The following is a 22,261-nucleotide window of genomic DNA, read 5'->3' on the forward strand; positions in this document are numbered from 1 at the left end:
TCCCCACCACGGTGAGGAGGGGATGGACTTTGGGGATCAGAACTGAAGTAAAAAATTATCACTGAAAATCGTTCTTTTGAGTTCTAGTCATGCAATTCACAAATACATGCTACATAAATAAAAAAAATAAATAGAAAATTTTTAAAAACCCTCTTAATTGTCTGTTATTTGTCATTAAAGTTTATTACAAAAACATTATCTCTCTAATGATTGAAAAATAGTGTTAAAAATCTGATTGTTGTGAAGTTGAACCCTTTCGTTACTGTATTTATTTTGAGATGCTTTGTGTTTCTTTCAATTACTTTAAATATAACAAAGAATTTAGTAAAATAACTTAGTTATCATTAAGCTAGTGTTATGAACATAAATTGTGACTAAGGTTTGGTAGAAGATTTTAATTCAAAACTTATGAAAACAAGACATTTGTACTACAGAGCCAGAGGTGGTTTCAACCAGGTTGGTATCGAAAGGGTTAAGAATTGTTTCTCTATTATATTTTAACCCTCTTGTTACCATATTTCTGTTGAGATGCTCTGTGTTTCTTTCAATTAATTGTAAATATAACAAAGAATTTAGTAAAATAACTTAGTTATCATTAAGCTAGGGTTAGGAACATTAATTGTGACTAAGGTTTGATGGAAGATTTTAATTCAAAACTTATGAAAACAAGACATTTGTACTACAGAGCCAGAGGTGGTTTCAACCAGGTTGGTATCGAAAGGGTTAAGAATTGTTTCTCTATTATATATTTTAACCCTCTTGTTACCATACTTCTGTTGAGATGCTCTGTGTTTCTTCCAATTATTTTAAATATAAGAAAGAATTTAGTAAAATATCTTAGTTATCATTCAGCTAGTGTTAGGAACATTAATTGTGACTAAGGTTTGATGGAAGATTTTAATTCAAAACTTATGAAAACAATGTGACTGGTGAAGAAAAATGGATTTTCTATCGAAATGTTAAACATCGTAAACAGTGGCTTGGTAAAAGTGAAAAAGCTCAACCACTACCAAGAAGGGAACTTCATGGGAAAAAGGTTCTTCTCTCTATCTGGTGGGATTGCTAAGGAGTAATTCACTTTGAATTGTTATCACCTAATGCAACAATCAATACTCAAGTCTACTGTTAGCAATTAGAACGTCTGAACCAAGCTTTGAAGGAAAAAAGACCCGCTTTAGTGAATTGAAAAGGAGTGATGTTTCATCAGGACAATGCACGACCCCACACTGCAAAGATCACATCACAGAAGATTGAAGAGCTTGGTTGGGAAAAAATTCTTCATCCACTTTATTCACCCGACCTCGCTCCTTCAGACTACCATTTGTTTCGTAGTTTACAGAATCATTTGGGGGACATGACTTTCGCAAGCCAGGAGGAGGTCAAAACTGACATTTCAGAGTTCTTCACTTTGAAACGAAAAGAGTTTTACATTGAAGGTATTAAAAAGCTTGTAAATAGATGGAAGGAAGTCTTAGATAATTAGGGAAAGTACATTGATGATTAAATTTCAATTAAATATAACATTTGATCACTTGTTTTCTTTATTCAAAATTCAGACAGAACTTATGGGATGACCTGATATATATATTTCTCTTCGGGAAAAATTCAAATTTTTCTGAAATTTTACCAAAATTTATATAAATATTACGGAGATGTACTCGCATAGCAAGTAATTTGATCTGAGATCGTGTGCTGAAACGAAAACAATTGCAGCGTGGAAGGTGTTTATAAGCCATTTAAGAAACACACAAAAGCCGTTCGATTCACTACAACATTTAATTAAACTTAAATGTTGGAGTGAATCGAACGGCTTTTGTGTGTTTCTTAAATGGCTTACAAACACCTTCCACGCTGCAATTATATAAATATTATTAAATTTTAAAAAATGAAAATTAAGGAGGAAAGCATTTAAATAAAAATCCTTTATTTATTTGTGTGGGTGCGTACATCTATTTAGATCCGTATTCTTTTCCAGTTACCATGGAGAAAGCAATTCTTGGAGTTGGCTTAATTAGTTCATTGAAATAAATGGCTGTTTGAGCTTGATGTCTTTAAACCGAACATTCATATCATTAATGCTGTCTGAAGCTGTCTCTGGAAATACAAATGACAGTTATAGTTCGTTAAGCATACAGAAGAACAGGGACATGCACACATATACCCATAGTTACAATTTACAGAATGAGTGGCTGTGTGGTAAGTAGCTTGCTAACCAACCACATGGTTCCGGGTTTAGTCCCACTGCGTGGCATCTTGGGCAAGTGTCTTCTGCTATAGCCCCGGGCCGACCAATGCCTTGTGAGTGGATTTGGTAGACGGAAACTGAAAGAAGCCTGTCGTATATATGTATATATATATATGTATGTGTTTGTCACCCTAGCATTGCTTGACAGCCGATGCTGGTGTGTTTATGTCCCCGTCACTTAGCGGTTCGGCAAAAGAGACCGATAGAATAAGTACTGGGCTTACAAAGAATAAGTCCCGGGGTCAATTTGCTCGACTAAAGGCGGTGCTCCAGCATGGCCGCAGTCAAATGACTGAAAAGAGTAAAAGAGAGTATATGCATTCTGATAGTGTAGAATGTGTTGCAGATGGAAATTTATGAGGTGCACATGTGGTAGAGAATGCATTGTGTCAGCATGTATAAATGAACAGGGTGGATGTTAGAACCACTGGGTATCCAAAGAAGGAAACTTGTGCTGGTGTGGACATGCTATGCACTGCAGGAAGGATTAAAACTGAATGAAAGAATGATAGATTAGAAGGAATTAAAGACAAACGGGAAGAGATGGTGAAGCCTGGTCTCCAGTATTCTGGGCCTTAACGAAGAGATGAAAAGCACCATAAAAAGTAGAAGGGGGACAAAAAAATTATGACGATGATAATCAATGGAAATTGTAGCTGTGATACCAGTGCCGATGGCACGTAAGAGAACTATCCGAATGTGGCTGTTGCCAGCGCCGCTCCGACTGGCCTCCGTGCTGGTGGCACATAAAATGCACCATCCGTTCGTGGACGTTGCCAGCCTCGTCTGGCTCCTGTGCAGGTGGCACGTACAAAGCACCATCCGTTCATGGCCATTGCCAGCCTCGTCTGGCTCCCGTGCCGGTGGCACGTAAAAAGCACCATCCGATCATGGCCGTTGCCAGCCTAGTCTGGCACCTGTGCAGGTGGCACGTAAAAAACACCCACTACACTCATGGAGTGGTTGGCGTTAGGAAGGGCATCCAGCCGTAGAAACACTGCCAGATCAGATTGGGCCTGGCGCAGCCTTCTGGCTTCCCAGACCCCAGTTGAACCGTCCAACCCATGCTAGCATAGAAAACGGACGTTAAACGATGATGAAGGCATTAGGAAGGGCATCCAGCTGTAGAAACACTGCCAGATCAGACTGGAGCCTGGTGCAGCCTTCTGGCTTCCCAGACCCCAGTTGAACCATCCAACCCATGCTAGCATGGAAAACGGACGTTAAACGATGATGAAGGCGTTAGGAAGGGCATCCAGCTGTAGAAACACTGCCAGATCAGACTGGAGCCTGGCGCAGCCTTCTGGCTTCCCAGACCCCAGTTGAACCATCCAACCCATGCTAGCATGGAAAACGGACGTTAAACGATGATGAAGGCGTTAGGAAGGGCATCCAGCTGTAGAAACACTGCCAGATCAGACTGGAGCCTGGCGCAGCCTTCTGGCTTCCCAGACCCCAGTTGAACCGTCCAACCCATGCCAGCATGGAGAACGGACGCTAAACGATGATGATGATATATGTAACAATTTACAAATACATAAACACAGTAAGGCGATGCTGGTAATGATCACACTCAAATGGTGTCTTTTACGTGCCACTGGCACGGAGGCCAGATAGCTGCTCTGGCAACGATTACGCTGGGATGGTGCTCTTAATAAAACTTTATATATAGAGAACGTGAAATACACGAATTGACGAACACGGAAAACAGACAGTCATTCAGAGCCTTCATTCTTCAGTCAGAAACCGATTCATCATGGCAAATTTCGGCTGTTTAATTCTGAGATTTGCTCCAAAACGGCCAGCCCCAAGGAAAAACTAAGCTATGGGCATTAGATTTCCTTGGTAGAAGGAAAGAATGTGACAACAGAGACGAATAGGAAAACAGGAGACGAAGATAAAATTGGAAACAGTAACGAATAAAAACAGGAATGACTTACGACTTTGAGACAAAATGGGACAAAAACAATTGATCAGCAAGCGTGGGAAGCGGTTACCTTTTCGGTAGAGATAACACGTGTTGAACAAGCGGCTGTCACCAATGGAATGGCTTAGTAGCAGCAGGTTGCAAGAAGGTGAGAGAGAAAGAGAGAGAGGGGATTAAGGAGGGCCAAGAACAGAAGCAATAACCGGCTCAAGTGCCAGTTAGGTGACGCTGGTAACGATCATGCTCGAATGGTGCCTTTTAAGTGCCACTGGCATGGAAGCTGGTTAGCCGCTCGGTCAACGATCACACTCATATGGTGCTCTTTGCACCCTCTAGCACAGACGCCAGTCATCGAATTTGATTCTGATTTTGATTTTCATTTCACTGCCTCAACAGGTCTTCGCAAGCAGAGTTTTAGTGTCCAAAGAAGGAAAAGGTAAGCATAAGTGGGCTGGTAATGCCCCTGGCATACTCTCTCTCTTTACTCTTTTACTTGTTTCAGTCATTTGACTGCGGCCATGCTGGAGCACCGCCTTTAGTCGAGCAAATCGACCCCGGGACTTATTCTTTGTAAGCCCAGTACCTATTCTATCGATCTCTTTTGCCGAACCGCTAAGTGACGGGGATGTAAACACACCAGCATCGGTTGTCAAGCAATGCTAGGGGGACAAACACAGACACACACACATACATACATATATATATATATATATATATATATACATATATACGACAGGCTTCTTTCAGTTTCCGTCTACCAAATCCACTCACAAGGAATTGGTCGGCCCGGGGCTACAGCAGAAGACACTTGCCCAAGATGCCACGCAGTGGGACTGAACCCAGAACCATGTGGTTGGTTAGCAAGCTACTTACCACACAGCCACTCCTGCATAGGCCTTATTAATTGTAAATGCTTTGATGGCAATGACAAAGGCATTGGTGATGAGCACCATCTTGATTATATTGCTGATGATGTTGTTGTTGTTGGTAGTTGTGGTGGTGGAAGTGGAGGTGGTTGGTGATAGTAATGGAAAAAGATGTATTATTAAGGAAAGGAAGGGATGGAGTATGATAGGAAAGATGGTAATAACAAAAAGCAGATGGTGGTGATGATGATTATGAAGAAGAGGATAAAATTGGCAATAATAAATCTCAGAGCGAGTTATAAACAGTAGCTACAACACATCATGACGTATATTTGCCATTTAAATATGGCTAACCCCTGAGGGTGGATCCTACTGTAGTTTGTAGCCCCAGGAGGACACCTCCTCCAGCTGGCCATAGACACACTTTCTGTGCCCTATCAGTATTTGCAAAGGGAAGCCATCCTTCCTGTCCGTGTGTATCATAAGTTGAAGACGGGAAGGGTGGCTTCCCTTTGCAAATACTGATAGGACACAGAAAGTGTCTATAGCCAGCTGGAGGAGGTGTCCTCCTGGGGCTACAAACTACAGTAGCATCCACCCTCAGGGGTTAGCCATGAGCAAGTTATAAACAGTAGCTACAACACATCATGACGTATATTTGCCATTTAAATATGGCTAACCCCTGAGGGTGGATGCTACTGTAGTTTGTAGCCCCAGGAGGACACCTCCTCCAGCTGGCTATAGACACACTTTCTGTGCCCTATCAGTATTTGCAAAGGGAAGCCATCCTTCCCGTCCGTGTATATCATAAGTTGAAGACGAGAAGGATGGTTTCCCTTTGCAAATACTGATAGGGCACAGAAAGTGTCTATAGCCAGCTGGAGGAGGTGTCCTCCTGGAGCTACAAACTACAGTAGGATCCACCCTCAGGGGTTAGCCATATTTAAATGGCAAATATACGTCAGGATAAAACTGAAATTTCTTTGAAAAAAAAAAAAGACAACCAAACTTTTTGGAGGAGCTTTCTCAACATCTTCCTTGTGTGAGACAATATTTTGTTGGCGTACAGCCAGTTGACCAAGAGTAGGATGGACACGGAATCGTTCCGGATCATCCTGACGTTTTTTCTGTCTCACTTCCGTATGACGATCTATAATTTTTTGTGCCTAGAGACAAAAAAAGGATGAATTATTTGGATATTAAATACAAACACATCTGTGTGTGTGTGTGTGTTTCTTGGAGGCCTTGGATGAGAATGGAAACCCCTTACTCTCTGCTGGTTCCATCTAATATTCTTTCCTAATTACACACATGCAGACATGAACACAAGCAGAGTTACGAATAAATATGTCATATATATTATCTGTAGGTGTAAGTATGTGTGACTATTTATATATATATATATAACTAGCAGTATCGCCCGGCGTTGCTCGGGTTTGTAAGGGAAATAACTATATAAGCATTTTTAGAGTGTTATAGCAAAAAAATAGCAAAAAAAATGCATTAAAAATGGAAAAAAAATGATGGTAAATTTTCTTTTAAATCGTTGACTCATCGTAGATATTTTTAGAGAATTACTTCCCTTATATAATAGCGAAAAAATGCATTAAAATGGAAAATTATTTTTAAAATCGTAGACTCATCGTAGATGCGCGCTAATACCCAGAAGGGCTCGATATGAATCACGACTATAAGATACCCGCTTTTGGTTACACTGCACCGCAAAATGTGGGAGTAGTTAGGAATCTAAATCGTAGGAGACAGACACACAACTTGACTTTTATATATAAAGATAATAAGAGTAAATAATTTCTATAATGTTTTTTTAAAAAAACCAACAATCATTTACTGGTAGAATTCATTTCTACCATTAATTGGTTATATTTACATACCGAATTCTACCAGTAAATAATTGTTGGTTATTTTAAAAAACGATTAGAGAAATTATTTACTCTTATTATTATATTACTAATTGGAATTTTCACTCCCTTACGACAGCCCATAATTTCTACCTCTAAGGAACTATTTTTGTAATGCACATGGTAAAATTTTGGAGGGAAAATTTACGAATTCAACTGTCCATATAGGTTTAGCCTATGCTCGCTTTCTTCAACTCTTTTGATGTCGCATGATCAGAAGGTCGAGGTACGTAGCATTTGATAAATCTATTTTTGTGGATGTTTGCGCTGATGAAAGACATGTAATATATATTCATTATATTTCTAATCTAGAAACATGTTCGCAAATGACCGCCAGACTTTGTTTTCGTTATTTATTCCTTCTGTTTTGCATATGTGAATTACAAGGATATGTCGTATGTGGAGTCCCATTTGTAGAAAATAGAAATAAACAGTCTATGACAGCTATTTCTAATTTTTCAGTATGCGGCCAAGCAACCTGTTGCCTGCCCCTTTTATTTATTTATATATATATATATATATATATATATATATATATATATTATATATGGAAAAAAATCAAGATAGAAAATGCTAAAATGATTTTATAAAAAACATTTCAGTACCGGTTTCAGTCATTTGAGACTTTTTCAACTATAACAATTAAATAATTAAATTTAGAAAGATTAAAAGAAAAGTTTTTTAGAAAGAATATTTGTATAATGTTCAAATACAAGTGGCATATTCCTTGTTTCTGCCTGTCTCTGAGACAGGTAGAAGACCGTCTCAGTAAGACTGCGTGAACTCCATCCCATGCAGCTGTGGTAGGTTATACAGAGGCAAAGCATGCCACCCCCTCGAAATAAGGGTAGAGGAACATCGCAAAGCTGTGACATGGGGAGATATTGATAAATCGGGTATAGCTGATCATGTATGGAAAAATGGAGACCACCTCCACCTGCAGGATGAAGTCAAAATAATAGACAGAGGACACCATTGGAAAATACGAAAACTAAAAGAAGCAGCACACATACTAGGACACAACAACCTCCTAAGCAGACCGAGTGCAAATATGAGCAGCATATGGGAACCGGTATTAAGGAGTGGCTGTGTGGTAAGTAGCTTGCTTACCAACCACATGGCTCTGGGTTCGGTCCCACTACGTGGCACCTTGGGCAAGTGTCTTCTACTATAGCCTCAGGCCAACCAAAGCCTTGTGAGTGGATTTGGTAGACGGAAACTGAAAGAAGCCCATCATATATATATTTCTTTACTACCCACAAGGGGCTAAACATAGAGGGGACAAACAAGGACAGACAAAGGGATTAAGTCGATTAAATCGACCCCAGTGGGTAACTGGTACTTAATTTATCGACCCCGAAAGGATGAAAGGCAAAGTCGACCTCGGCGGAATTTGAACTCACAACGTAACGACAGATGAAATACCGCTAAGCATTTCGCCCGGCGCGCTAACGTTTCTGCCAGCTCGCCACCTTTATATGTATATGTATATATATATGTATATATATATGAGTGTGTGTCTGTGTTTGTCCCCACCAACATCGCTTGACAACCGATGCTGATGTGTTTACGTCCCGGTAACTTAGCAGATTTGGCAAAAGAGACCAATAGAATAAGTGCTAGGCTTACAAAGAATAAGTCCTGGGGTCAGCTAAAGGTGGCACTCCAGCATGGCTGCAGTCAAATGACTGAAACAAGTAAAGGAGTGAAGAGTAAAGACTTGGAAGTTTTAAACAAAATATAAAAACAGGGAAACATAGTTTGAGTAGCAAGGAAACTGACTCACCTTTCTGGCATTCATTAGTTGATTAGGGTAAACCAATAGTTCTGTAAACATTACGTTATTCTTAACAGATTTTGTAGCTGTTGATTGAGCGTGCAATGGTAGGCGCATCTGATAGTCATAATCACACATGTCATCGCTTATAGGTGACACCACACTGAAGGCCCACCTTGAAAAGTTAAAAACCAAATAAATAAATATTTCAGTGGCATAATCGATTGGTCAAATTTAAAACTGAATCATATCATCATCATCATCATCATCGTTTAACGTCCGCTTTTCATGCTAGCATGGGTTGGACGGTTCAACCGGGGATCTGGGAAGCCAGGAGGCTGCACCAGGCTCCAGTCTGATCTGGCAGTGTTTCTACAGCTGGATGCCCTTCCTAATGCCAACCACTGTGAGTGTAGTGGGTGCTTTTTATGTGCCACCAGAACAGGTGCCAGATGAGGCTGGCAAGTGGCCATGATCGGATGGTGCTTTTTACATGTCATCGGCACAGGGACCAGACGAAGCTGGCAATGGCCAATTGATTGGTTAAATTTAAAACTGAATCATATCATCATCATCGTTTAACGTCCGCTTTCCATGCTAGCATGGGTTGGACGGTTCAACTGGGGTCTGGGAATCCAGGAGGCTGCACCAGGCCCAGTCTGATCTGGCAGTGTTTCTACAGCTGGATGCCCTTCCTAACGCCTTCATCATCGTTTAACGTCCGTTTTCCATGCTGGCATGGGTTGGACGGTTCAACTGGGGTCTGGGAAGCCAGGAGGTTGCACCAGGCTCCAGTCTGATCTGGCAGTGTTTCTACAGCTGGATGCCCTTCCTAACGCCTTCATCATCGTTTAACGTCCGTTTTCCATGCTAGCATGGGTTGGACGGTTCAACTGGGGTCTGGGAAGCCAGGAGGCTGCACCAGGCCCAGTCTGATCTGGCAGTGTTTCTACAGCTGGATGCCCTTCCTAACGCCTTCATCATCGTTTAACGTCCGTTTTCCATGCTGGCATGGGTTGGACGGTTCAACTGGGGTCTGGGAAGCCAGGAGGTTGCACCAGGCTCCAGTCTGATCTGGCAGTGTTTCTACAGCTGGATGCCCTTCCTAACGCCTTCATCATCGTTTAACGTCCGCTTTCCATGCTAGCATGGGTTGGACGGTTCAACTGGGGTCTGGGAAGCCAGGAGGCAGCACCAGGCTCCAGTCTGATCTGGCAGTGTTTCTACAGCTGGATGCCCTTCCTAACGCCAACCACTCCGTGAGTGTAGTGGGTCCTTTTTACATGCCACCGGTACAGGTGCCAGACGCAGCTGGCAACAGCCACGAATGGATGGTGCTTTTTACATGTCACCGGCACGGGGACCAAATGAAGCTGGCAATGGCCAATTGATTGGTTAAATTCAAAACTGAATCATATCATCATCATCATTTAACGTCCGCTTTCCATGCTGGCATGGGTTGGACGGTTCAACTGGGGTCTGGGAAGCCAGAAGGCTGCACCTGGCTCCAGTCTGATCTGGCAGTGTTTCTACAGCTTGATGCCCTTCCTAACGCCAACCACTCTGTGAGTGTAGTGGGTGCTTTTTACATGCCACCGGTAGGGGTGCCAGACAAGGCTGGCAAACGGCCACGGTCGGATTCTGTTGGATTTGGATGTTCCTATTTAATTTAATTAATTAGTTAATAAATTATATGAATTGGCAACGGCTTTTTACGTGCCACCGGCGATTAATATACCGGATCAATAACACTGGATTATTGTACTGTTTGATTTTCATAGCAAAACGACAGCATAAAATTCTTCCTTGACAAATCTACTACCAATATCTGAGACATTTTTGGATTTTGATGCTTTAAAACCTTTGAGCAATTTAGTTTATTGCGATAAATCAGCCTTACTTTCTGAACTTACTGTGGCTAAAGCATACATTTCCAAACGAAATGCGACACTGCTGAATTTTTTTGGACCTTTACGTGACCTAGGCATCACTGTCAGCAGTGATTTGCGTTGGACAAAGCATATCTCTAAAATTGTCAAGAAGGCCGAGGGTGTCTTGGCATCACTCAGCAAGACTTTTGTTAGCCGCTCTCCAGCCATCTATTTAAAACTGTATACAGCTATGGTACGACCACACTTGGAATTCGCATCATCAGTTTGGAATCCCTATCTTGCTCAGAACATTGACCTCCTGGAATCTGTCCAGAGACGTGCAACCAAACGCATACCCTCCATCAGACACCTACCATATTCTGAGCGCCTTGTTTCCCTGGGCATGGATTCACTGAGGCTTCGTCGTCTGGCGACGGACTTGGTAAACACCCACAAGGTTATCAACCACCTCACCAACAACAACACTGAACACCTTTTTGATCTCCATGTGTCTAACACACGTGGACATGCCTACAAAGTCAGAAAACAGCACAGCTCCCATGACTTTCGCAAACATTTTTTCACGCTCAGAGTTGCTGAAGCATGGAATAAACTGCCTGCGTCAGTTGTTGACTGCCATGACACTGCGTCCTTTAAGGCCCTCATGCTTTCCGAAATCCGCCGAAACTACACCTGATTATATATACACTTTAGATGAGCTGTAGTGCACCTGAGCAATGTACACAATTATTATTATTATTATATCGTGCAGATATGCCTTTCCAAATGTTTATCTATTATAGGGTGCAGCATTAACATTTGGGTCTAGCACAGCAACATGCGGGCCATTGCTTTCGGGGCTAACTTGATTTATGAAGCACCCATGAAAATCAAATTTCGTGATACTTGTTTCTCTTAGTAAATACAAATCAATTATAGACAAGGAAGTAACTGCAATCTGATTTTATTATTTTGTGTTACTCTTTTACTCTTTACTCTTTTACTTGTTTCAGTCATTTGACTGTGGCCATGCTGGAGCACCACCTTTTAGTACTTATTCTATCGGTCTCTTTTTTGCCGAACCGCTAAGTGACGGGGACGTAAACACACCAGCATCGGTTGTCAAGCAATGCTAGGGGAACAAAACACAGACACACAAACACACACACATAAACATATATATATATACATATATACGACAGGCTTCTTTCAGTTTCCGTCTACCAAATCCACTCACAAGGCATTGGTCGGCCCGGGGCTATAGCAGAAGACACTTGCCCAAGATGCCACGCAGTGGGACTGAACCCGCAACCGTGTGGTTGGTTAGCAAGCTACTTACCACACAGCCACTCCTACGCCTGTTGTGAATTTTTCTTGAAAAACGTAATCAAATTTTATAAACAGTACGGTTTTCAGTTCTGTTCAGCACCCCCAGCAGTGGAGGCGCAATGGCCCAATGGAGCATGTGAACAGTAAAGGGTGCGCTTACAATAATTGGGGCGTCGTTGGGAACAGTAAGGAAAGATATAGACAAATAGCTGAAGGAGATTGGGATAGAATACCCGGCAGAGCTCCTACAGGAAGTTTGTCTCTTAGGGGACAGCCGGGATTATCAGGAGGGTTCTAAGCACTTGAGACTGCTGAAAACTTAAGGATAACTAAGGTTACTGGTAAATATCCGCAGTCCACATAATTCCTACCCGGCATAAGACCTAACCTGAGCCAAACCAAAATAATATGAGTAGCAGCAGTGATGGTGGTGATGATGATAACAATAATGATGATGATGATATTTCTTTACTGCCCACAAGGGGCTAAACACAGAAAGAACAAACAAGGACAGACAAACGGATTAAGTCAATTACATCGACCCCAGTGCGTAACTGGTACTTATTTAAGGCAGCGAGCTAGCAGATAGCATGCCGGGCGAAATGCTTAGCGGTATTTCGTCTGCCGCTACATTTTAAGTTCAAATTCCGATGAGGTCGACTTTGCCTTTCATCCTTTCGGGGTCGATAAATTAAGTACCAGTTATGCACTGGGTCGATGTAATCGACTTAATCCGTTTGTCTGTCCTTGTTTGTCCCCTCTGTGTTTAGCCCCTTGTGGGTAGTAAAGAAGTAAGTATTTTGTCTGCCACTACGTTCCGAGTTCAAATTCCGCCGAGGTCGACTTTGCCTTTCATCCTTTCGGGGTCGATAAATTAAGTACCAGTTATGCACTGGGGATCGATATAATCGACTTAATCCGTCTGTCTGTCCTTGTTTGTCCCCTCTGTGTTTAGCCCCTTGTGGGTAGTAAAGAAATAAGTATTTTGTCTGCCACTACGTTCTGAATTCAAATTCCGCCGAGGTCGACTTTGCCTTTCATCCTTTCGGGGTCGATAAATTAAGTACCAGCTATGCACTGGGTCGACGTAATCGACTTAATCTGTTTGTCTGTCCTTGTTTGTCCCCTCTGTGTTTAGCCCCTTTGTGGGCAGTAAAGAAATAGGTACTTATTTAATCGACCCCGAAAGGATGAAAGGCAAAGTCAACCTCGGCAATAATAATAATGATATTGATGTATCAATACCGGCAGATGACAACGTGTCTCTAAAAGAAATGGAGAAACTCTCAAAATACAAAGACCTGGAAATAGAGGTAACTAGAATGTGGAATCTGAAAACAGAAACAATTCCTATCATAGTAGGTGCATTAGGCATGATAAAAAAATATTCAGACAAATACATAACAAAAACACCAGGACTTACAAACACATATATCATACAGAAAATTGCACTACTAGGCACTGCACACATCCTACGCAGAGCACTTTCCATACAATAACCATCAGAGCATCACAACAAATCACAGCACATACCCAAGGCACACAGAGCTGCGCTCGGTAGTGAAGTGAAAGCATGCTATAAAAAATAAAACTACTGAATAATAATAATAATAATAATGGCAATTACTTTCTATCTGTGAGGAGTTTGTATATAAGCTGCATCATCTGTATGCATTGTGTTTCTTTGTAGAACATGGTTCCATCAATACATGCCTGGGAAATGTCGAATTTCCTCTTCTTGAAAAACTGAAATGAGAAGCAGAAACTTAATTCCAAGTCCACCTTGGACAAAATAACGAAATAACTAAAGAGTAACCTGTAGACGGAAACTGAAAGAAGCCCGTCGTATATATGTATATATATATACTCTTTTACTCTTTTACTTGTTTCAGTCATTTGACTGCGGCCATGCTGGAGCACCGCCTTTAATCGAGCAACTCGACCCCGGAACTTATTCTATTGTAAGCCCAGTACTTATTCTATCGGTCTCTTTTGCCGAACCGCTAAGTGACGGGGACACAAACACACCAGCATCTGTTGTCAAGCAATGCTAGGGGGACAAACACAGACACACAAACACACACGCATACATACATATATATATATACATATATACGACGGGCTTCTTTCAGTTTCCGTCTACCAAATCCACTCACAAGGCATTGGTCGGCCCGAGGCTATAGTAGAAGACACTTGCCCAAGGTGCCACACAGTGGGACTGAACCCGGAACCATGTGGTTGGTAGACAGGCTACTTACCACACAGCCACTCCTGCGCCTATTATATATATATAATAATAAATATTAGGGAATAAATCCAAATTTACAGGGAAAAATCAGATTTAGGATTGAATCCAATTTTATAGTAAAATATTATATAATATTAATTAGAGACAAAACCACTATTATGCAAATCAAACAAAGAAAGACTTAAGCCAATACATAAAATAATTTATATAAATTAAATAAAATTAAGTTATCCACTACAATTGTTTCTTGTCACTTCTAAGGACATTCATCAGGTGGTTTTCAGACCTTCTATTCAATTTTAAATTATGAAGTGACAAGAAACAATTGTAGTGGATAACTTAATTTTATTTAATTTATATAAATTTTTTTATGTATTGGATTAAGTCTTTCTTTCTTTGATTTGCAATATAGTGGTTTTGTCTCTAATTAATATTATATATATATATATATATATATATATAGGCGCAGGAGTGGCTGTGTGGTAAGTAGCTTGTTTACCAACCACATGGTTCCGGGTTCAGTCCCACTGCGTGGCACCTTGGGCAAGTGTCTTCTACTATAGCCCCGGCCCGACCAAAGACTTGTGAGTGGATTTGGTAGATGGAAACTGAAAGAAGCCCGTCATATATATGTATATATATATATATATATATATATATATATATATATATATATATATATGCGTGTGTGTGTTTGTCCCCTTAGCATTGCTTGACAACCGATGCTGGTGTGTTTATGTCCCCGTAACTTAGCGGTTCAGTAAAAGAGACCGATAGAAAAAGTACTGGGCTTACAAAAGAATAAGTCCCGGGGTCGAGTTGCTCGATTAAAGAAGGTGCTCCAGCATGGCTGCAGTCAAATGACAGAAACAAGTAAAAGAGAGTATGTATGTGTGTGTATATGAATGTGTGTCTGTGTTTGTCCCCCCAACATCGCTTGACAACCGATGGTGGTGTGTTTACGTCCCCGTAACTTAGCGGTTCAGCAAAAGAGACCGATAGAATAAGTCGATTTGCTCGACTAAAGGCGGTGCTCCAGCATGGCCACAGTCAAACGACTGAAACAAGTAAAAGAGATAAAAGATGTTTTAATATGTATACTGGTAGAATGTGTTTATAAAACATCTTTTTCTCTTGGCTTTATTGAGAAAATTCTATGGTTTGTAAGATATTTGTTGTTTTTTTTCTTCAATTTCAACCAATCAATGACGTCTATTGAGGTAAAAAAAAAACATTCTGTGCCGTATGAATATGTCCCTCGATTGGGTTTATTTACATTTCTGAAGAAAAAAAGATACCCTTCTTCCCACCCCTAACCCTAACCCTAAAACAGATTGAAATGCAATAGATCATCGAAAGAGTCCAGAAGCTGGCTACCCGCATGGTTCATGGTCTCAAAAATTTGTCCTACGAAGAAAGGCTGAGGACGCTCGACCTTTATTCTCTTGAAAAACGCTGCCGCCGTGGTGATCTCATTCTCGCCCACAACATCATAAGCGGAAAGTGTAACCTCTCGAAAGAGCTGTTCTTCACTCCTGCTCCAGAGCGTCGGCTGCGGGGTCATTCCGAAAAGCTCTACCTGTGACGATTTCATCTCAATCGAAGGAGAGGAGCTTTCTCCGTCCGGGTTGCGGATCCGTGGAACAAGCTGCCAGACGAGATGGTGAAGATGCCGACGACCGCTTTGTTCAAAGTCTCCCTTGACCTCAAGTGGCCTGAACTCTTTACATGAACACCACCCTGTACTTAACTCCATGTCCCCCTACATGGCCTTGCTATTTGCTTTTGAGCCAAATTAACTAACTAACTAACTAACTAGGGTCATAATTATGGGTGACAATTTTATATCACACCGCTAGAAAAAAAACTGCCGTCCAAAACGAAGAGATCCCAGTTCAGAAAAACAACTCTGATAAACAAAATAAATTAATAAATACATAAATAGACGCAGGAGTGGCTGTGTGGTAAGTAGCTTGCTAACCAACCACATGGTTCCGGGTTCAGTCCCACTGCGTGGCACCTTGGGCAAGTGTCTTCTGCTATAGCCCCGGGCCGACCAATGCCTTGTGAGTGGATTTGGTAGACGGAAACTGAAAGAAGCCTGTCGTATATATATGTATATATATATGTATGTGTGTGTGTGTGTTTGTGTGTCTGTGTTTGTTCCCCTAGCATTGCTTGACAACCGATGCTGGTGTGTTTACGTCCCCGTCACTTAGCGGTTCGGTAAAAGAGACCGATAGAAAAAGTACTGGGCTTACAAAAGAATAAGTCCCGGGGTCGAGTTGCTCGATTAAAGAAGGTGCTCCAGCATGGCTGCAGTCAAATGACAGAAACAAGTAAAAGAGAGTATGTATGTGTGTGTATATGAATGTGTGTCTGTGTTTGTCCCCCCAACATCGCTTGACAACCGATGGTGGTGTGTTTACGTCCCCGTAACTTAGCGGTTCAGCAAAAGAGACCGATAGAATAAGTCGATTTGCTCGACTAAAGGCGGTGCTCCAGCATGGCCACAGTCAAACGACTGAAACAAGTAAAAGAGATAAAAGATGTTTTAATATGTATACTGGTAGAATGTGTTTATAAAACATCTTTTTCTCTTGGCTTTATTGAGAAAATTCTATGGTTTGTAAGATATTTGTTGTTTTTTTTCTTCAATTTCAACCAATCAATGACGTCTATTGAGGTAAAAAAAAAACATTCTGTGCCGTATGAATATGTCCCTCGATTGGGTTTATTTACATTTCTGAAGAAAAAAAGATACCCTTCTTCCCACCCCTAACCCTAACCCTAAAACAGATTGAAATGCAATAGATCATCGAAAGAGTCCAGAAGCTGGCTACCCGCATGGTTCATGGTCTCAAAAATTTGTCCTACGAAGAAAGCTGAGGACGCTCGACCTTTATTCTCTTGAAAAACGCTGCCGCCGTGGTGATCTCATTCTCGCCCACAACATCATAAGCGGAAAGTGTAACCTCTCGAAAGAGCTGTTCTTCACTCCTGCTCCAGAGCGTCGGCTGCGGGGTCATTCCGAAAAGCTCTACCTGTGACGATTTCATCTCAATCGAAGGAGAGGAGCTTTCTCCGTCCGGTTGCGGATCCGTGGAACAAGCTGCCAGACGAGATGGTGAAGATGCCGACGACCGCTTTGTTCAAAGTCTCCCTTGACCTCAAGTGGCCTGAACTCTTTACATGAACACCACCCTGTACTTAACTCCATGTCCCCCTACATGGCCTTGCTATTTGCTTTTGAGCCAAATTAACTAACTAACTAACTAACTAGGGTCATAATTATGGGTGACAATTTTATATCACACCGCTAGAAAAAAACTGCCGTCCAAAACGAAGAGATCCCAGTTCAGAAAAACAACTCTGATAAACAAAATAAATTAATAAATACATAAATAGACGCAGGAGTGGCTGTGTGGTAAGTAGCTTGCTAACCAACCACATGGTTCCGGGTTCAGTCCCACTGCGTGGCACCTTGGGCAAGTGTCTTCTGCTATAGCCCCGGGCCGACCAATGCCTTGTGAGTGGATTTGGTAGACGGAAACTGAAAGAAGCCTGTCGTATATATGTATATATATATGTATGTGTGTGTGTGTGTTTTTGTGTGTCTGTGTTTGTTCCCCTAGCATTGCTTGACAACCGATGCTGGTGTGTTTACGTCCCCGTCACTTAGCGGTTCGGTAAAAGAGACCGATAGAAAAAGTACTGGCTTACAAAAGGCGCAGGAGTGGCTGTGTGGTAAGTAGCTTGCTAACCAACCACATGGTTCCGGGTTCAGTCCCACTGCGTGGCACCTTGGGCAAGTGTCTTCTACTATAGCCCCGGGCCGACCAATGCCTTGTGAGTGGATTTGGTAGAGGGAAACTGAAAGAAGCCTGTCGTATATATGTATATATATATGTATGTGTGTGTGTGTGTTTTGTGTCTGTGTTTGTTCCCCTAGCATTGCTTGACAACCGATGCTGGTGTGTTTACGTCCCCGTCACTTAGCGGTTCGGTAAAAAGAGACGATAGAAAAAGTACTGGGCTTACAAAAGGCGCAGGAGTGGCTGTGTGGTAAGTAGCTTGCTAACCAACCACATGGTTCCGGGTTCAGTCCCACTGCGTGGCACCTTGGGCAAGTGTCTTCTACTATAGCCCCGGGCCGACCAATGCCTTGTGAGTGGATTTGGTAGAGGGAAACTGAAAGAAGCCTGTCGTATATATGTATATATATATATGTATGTGTGTGTGTGTGTTTGTGTGTCTGTGTTTGTTCCCCTAGCATTGCTTGACAACCGATGCTGGTGTGTTTACGTCCCCGTCACTTAGCGGTTCGGTAAAAGAGACCGATAGAAAAAGTACTGGGCTTACAAAAGGCGCAGGAGTGGCTGTGTGGTAAGTAGCTTGCTAACCAACCACATGGTTCCGGGTTCAGTCCCACTGCGTGGCACCTTGGGCAAGTGTCTTCTGCTATAGCCCCGGGCCGACCAATGCCTTGTGAGTAGATTTGGTAGACGGAAACTGAAAGAAGCCTGTCGTATATATGTATATATATATATATATGTATGTATGTGTGTGTGTGTTTGTGTGTCTGTTCCCCTACCATTGCTTGACAACCGATGCTGGTGTGTTTACGTCCCCATCACTTAGCGATTCGGCAAAAGAGACCGATAGAATAAGTACTGGGGCTTACAAAGAATAAGTCCCGGGGTTGATTTGCCCGACTAAAGGCGGTGCTCCAGCATGGCTGCAGTCAAATGACAGAAACAAGTAAAAGAGAGTATGTATGTGTGTGTATATGTTTGTGTGTCTGTGTTTGTCCCCCCAACATCGCTTGACAACCGATGCTGGTGTGTTTACGTCCCCGTCACTTAGCGGTTCGGCAAAAGAGACCGATAGAATAAGTACTGGGGCTTACAAAAGAATAAGTCCCGGGGTTGATTTGCTCGACTAAAGGTGGTGCTCCAGCATGGCCGCAGTCAAATGACTGAAACAAGTAAAAGAGTAAAAGAGTAAATAAGAATTATGGAAACATATTGGGCAGATACCTTTGACAATATTCGCCAATTATGTAGTTTTGCGTACAATGATGAACCTTTGTTGAAGTAAGTCATCTCCACTTCAAAAGGATAATACCTGTTAAATATCTCTGCTATTAAATATCCGTTTGCAAGGTCCCTGGAAAACAGATTAGCACAATTATAATCTCTTTGCAAATTAATAGAATCGGTAATTTTGATTACAACTATTATTAACCAGACAAGGTATTCAATAAAATAAAGTACCAATTAAGTACTGAAATCTTTGCTATTAACTGATTTCTTGGAGAAATTTTGAACCTGGGCTCTCATTCCTAAGGTAGAGGTTTCGCCTGTAATTGAAAAAGGTATTATAAAAGGAGAAAAGGGCTCTCTACCCCCCTTTTGACCAGGCTCCTGTGTATTTTTTCTTCAATTTCAACCAATCAATGACGTCTATTGGGGCACATAATGCTTTATGAGTACAAAAAAGGAAACTCTGCAGCCAAAGCAACTCGAAACATAGACTCAGTTTATGGGAAAGAATGCTTGAATGAAAGAACTTGCAGAAGATGGTTTGCAAAATTCAGAAGTGGAGATTTCAGCCTTGAAGATGAAGATGAAGATCAAACAGGACATAGATTCAAATGCAGGCGAAGATAAGGATGAGGTAGTACATTATTTACAACTGACGGATATTTGTCCTCATTTTGTTTGTTGTTAACACGATGTTTCAGCTGATATACCCTCCAGCCTTCATCAGGTATCTTGGGGAAATTTTGAACCTGGGTTCTCATTCCTAAGGTATTTTTCGATGTTTGTTATTATTATTCAGATCACTGCCTGGAATCGAACTCGGAATCTTGGGGTTAGTAGCCTGCGCTGTTAACTACTACGCCATATGATAAAATACCCACGGGTATATGGCACAGAGGTTAAGAGCGTGGGCTACTAACCCCAAGATTCCGAGTTCGATTATATAACAACAACAACATCGAAAAATACCTTAGGAATGAGAACCCAGGTTCGAAATTTCCCCCAAGACACCTAATGAAGGCAGGAGGGTATATCAACCGAAACACTGCAATTTCAACCAATCAATGACGTCTATTGAGGTGAAAACATTCTGTGCCGTATGAAAATGTCCCTCGTTTAAGAAACAGATTGGGTTTATTTACATTTCTGAAGAAAAAAAAGATACCCTTCCCCCCACCCCTAACCCTAAAAGAGATTGAAATGCAATAGATCGATACTAGGGTCATAATGGCGATCTTTCGTCTCTAGTAGACCTTTCCGTCGATTTCCGTAAAAAAATATTTTTTTTTTACATATGGGCTTGCGGGAACTTTTGAAGTAATATACATACATATACACATACACCGAGTAAAAAATTTCAGTTATCTCTTTCTTTCACACATTACTCTGTCTCTTCACACACACTAACAGAAGCACTTCACTTACACAACATACTGTCTGTCTCCCACACCCCATCAAACACACACACACACACACACACACATGTACATCAATGCTTCCCATGCACGGTAACTTCAAAAGAACTTCCCTCGTCATACAATCGCTTTCTCTTAGTCTCTTTCGCTCTCATTACTTCAAAAGTTCCCGCAAGCCCATATGTAAAAAAAAAAAAAAATTTTTTTACGGAAATCGACGGAAAGGTCTACTAGAGACGAAAGATTGCCGATCATAATTATGGGTGACAATTTCATAGGACACCGCTAGAAAAAACTGCCGTTCAAACCGAAAAGATCCCAAATGCATGGTCCGTTCTTATGTTAGAAATCATTTAATGAGTTTTAATATTTCTAAGAATATAAAACATTCACACGCTGAGTAGACACGTGTAAAATACACACACACACAAATACAAACACATACATACATACATGCACACACACACGCGCAAACAAACACACATATATATATACACACACACACACACAAATACACATACATACATACATGCACACGCGCGCAAACAAACACACACACACACAAATACAAACACACATACATACATACACACACACACGCGCGCAAACAAACACACACACAAATACAAACACACATACACACATACATACATACACACGCGCGCAAACAAACACACACAAACACACATATATATACACACACACACACAAATACAAACACACACATACATACACACACAAATACAAACACACACATACATACACACACGCGCGCAAACAAACACACATATATATATACACACACACACAAATACAAACACATACATACATACACACACACACACACGCGCAAACACACACACACACATACATACACAAACATACACGCACAAACACACACCACAAACACACCCTCCCACAACACACGCACACCCACAAACACACACTAGTTTCTTTCTTCACGCGCCCACGCGACCTGGAGGTAACTTACCATTTTGGAATGACGATCTTTGACTGTAAATCCAAACTCTGGATCCACATGAGCACCTCTCGAGGAAACTCGGGCATTATTACGGCAGGATTTCTGTTTCTCTAAACAGTCAACTGTTACCATGGTAACCTCGAATATTTACGAAGCAACCGGAAGTTCTCCAGTCATAAACATCCGCTCCCTTCTCAGCGCAGATCTTCCTTAACAGTTTCGTTTATAAAATCTAAATCCTTACTCTAAATATTCAAACGCTTTGTAATAGTGGGTTAGGGTTAAGGTTAATAGTTTGTTAATATAACAAACAAGACATAACGTGTGTAAAAATCAGGCGAACATGAGAAACGCAAACAAAACAGCAAAAGAATTTTTTCAAGGGAAACAAAAACAAAGCAGAACCCAGTCAGTCAGTAGAGGCATCTATCAGTTAAGTGAGGAAATACAGCTTCTAAAGGGGAACAACTTAACTCACACTTAAAAATATCATCATCATCATTGTTCGACCGTGGTCGAGACAATGCAATTTACCATGCTACGCCAGACTTCACGGTCCATCATAGCATTACGGAGGTCCTGTTGCTTGATGCCTGTATCCCTGGAGATTACATCAGGGTAGGAGAGTGTGCGACCT

At 41.5% G+C, this 22,261-nt stretch overlaps 1 protein-coding gene across 2 annotated transcripts; it reads right to left on the reverse strand.

Annotated features, from left to right (window-relative positions):
* Positions 1-1,904: 1,904 nt before the first annotated feature.
* LOC115226666 (spermatogenesis-associated protein 4-like) lies at positions 1,905-22,219 on the reverse strand. 2 transcript variants are annotated; one of them, XM_029797678.2, is made up of 6 exons: positions 21,634-22,216; positions 19,222-19,351; positions 13,562-13,680; positions 8,744-8,909; positions 6,048-6,204; positions 1,905-2,094 (listed from the first exon to the last, which is right to left on the reverse strand). In XM_029797678.2, the coding sequence occupies exons 1-6, from the start codon at positions 21,708-21,710 to the stop codon at positions 2,012-2,014; spliced, it is 732 nt and encodes a 243-aa protein (XP_029653538.1). In that variant the 5' UTR covers positions 21,711-22,216; the 3' UTR covers positions 1,905-2,011. The 2 variants fall into 2 exon arrangements, with proteins under 2 accessions (XP_029653538.1, XP_036371355.1); XM_036515462.1 differs by lacking the exon at positions 19,222-19,351 and having other exon boundaries at positions 21,634-22,219.
* Positions 22,220-22,261: the final 42 nt, after the last annotated feature.

This window comes from Octopus sinensis, linkage group LG30 (genome assembly GCF_006345805.1).
Source record: "Octopus sinensis linkage group LG30, ASM634580v1, whole genome shotgun sequence".
Lineage (NCBI taxonomy): Eukaryota > Metazoa > Mollusca > Cephalopoda > Octopoda > Octopodidae > Octopus > Octopus sinensis.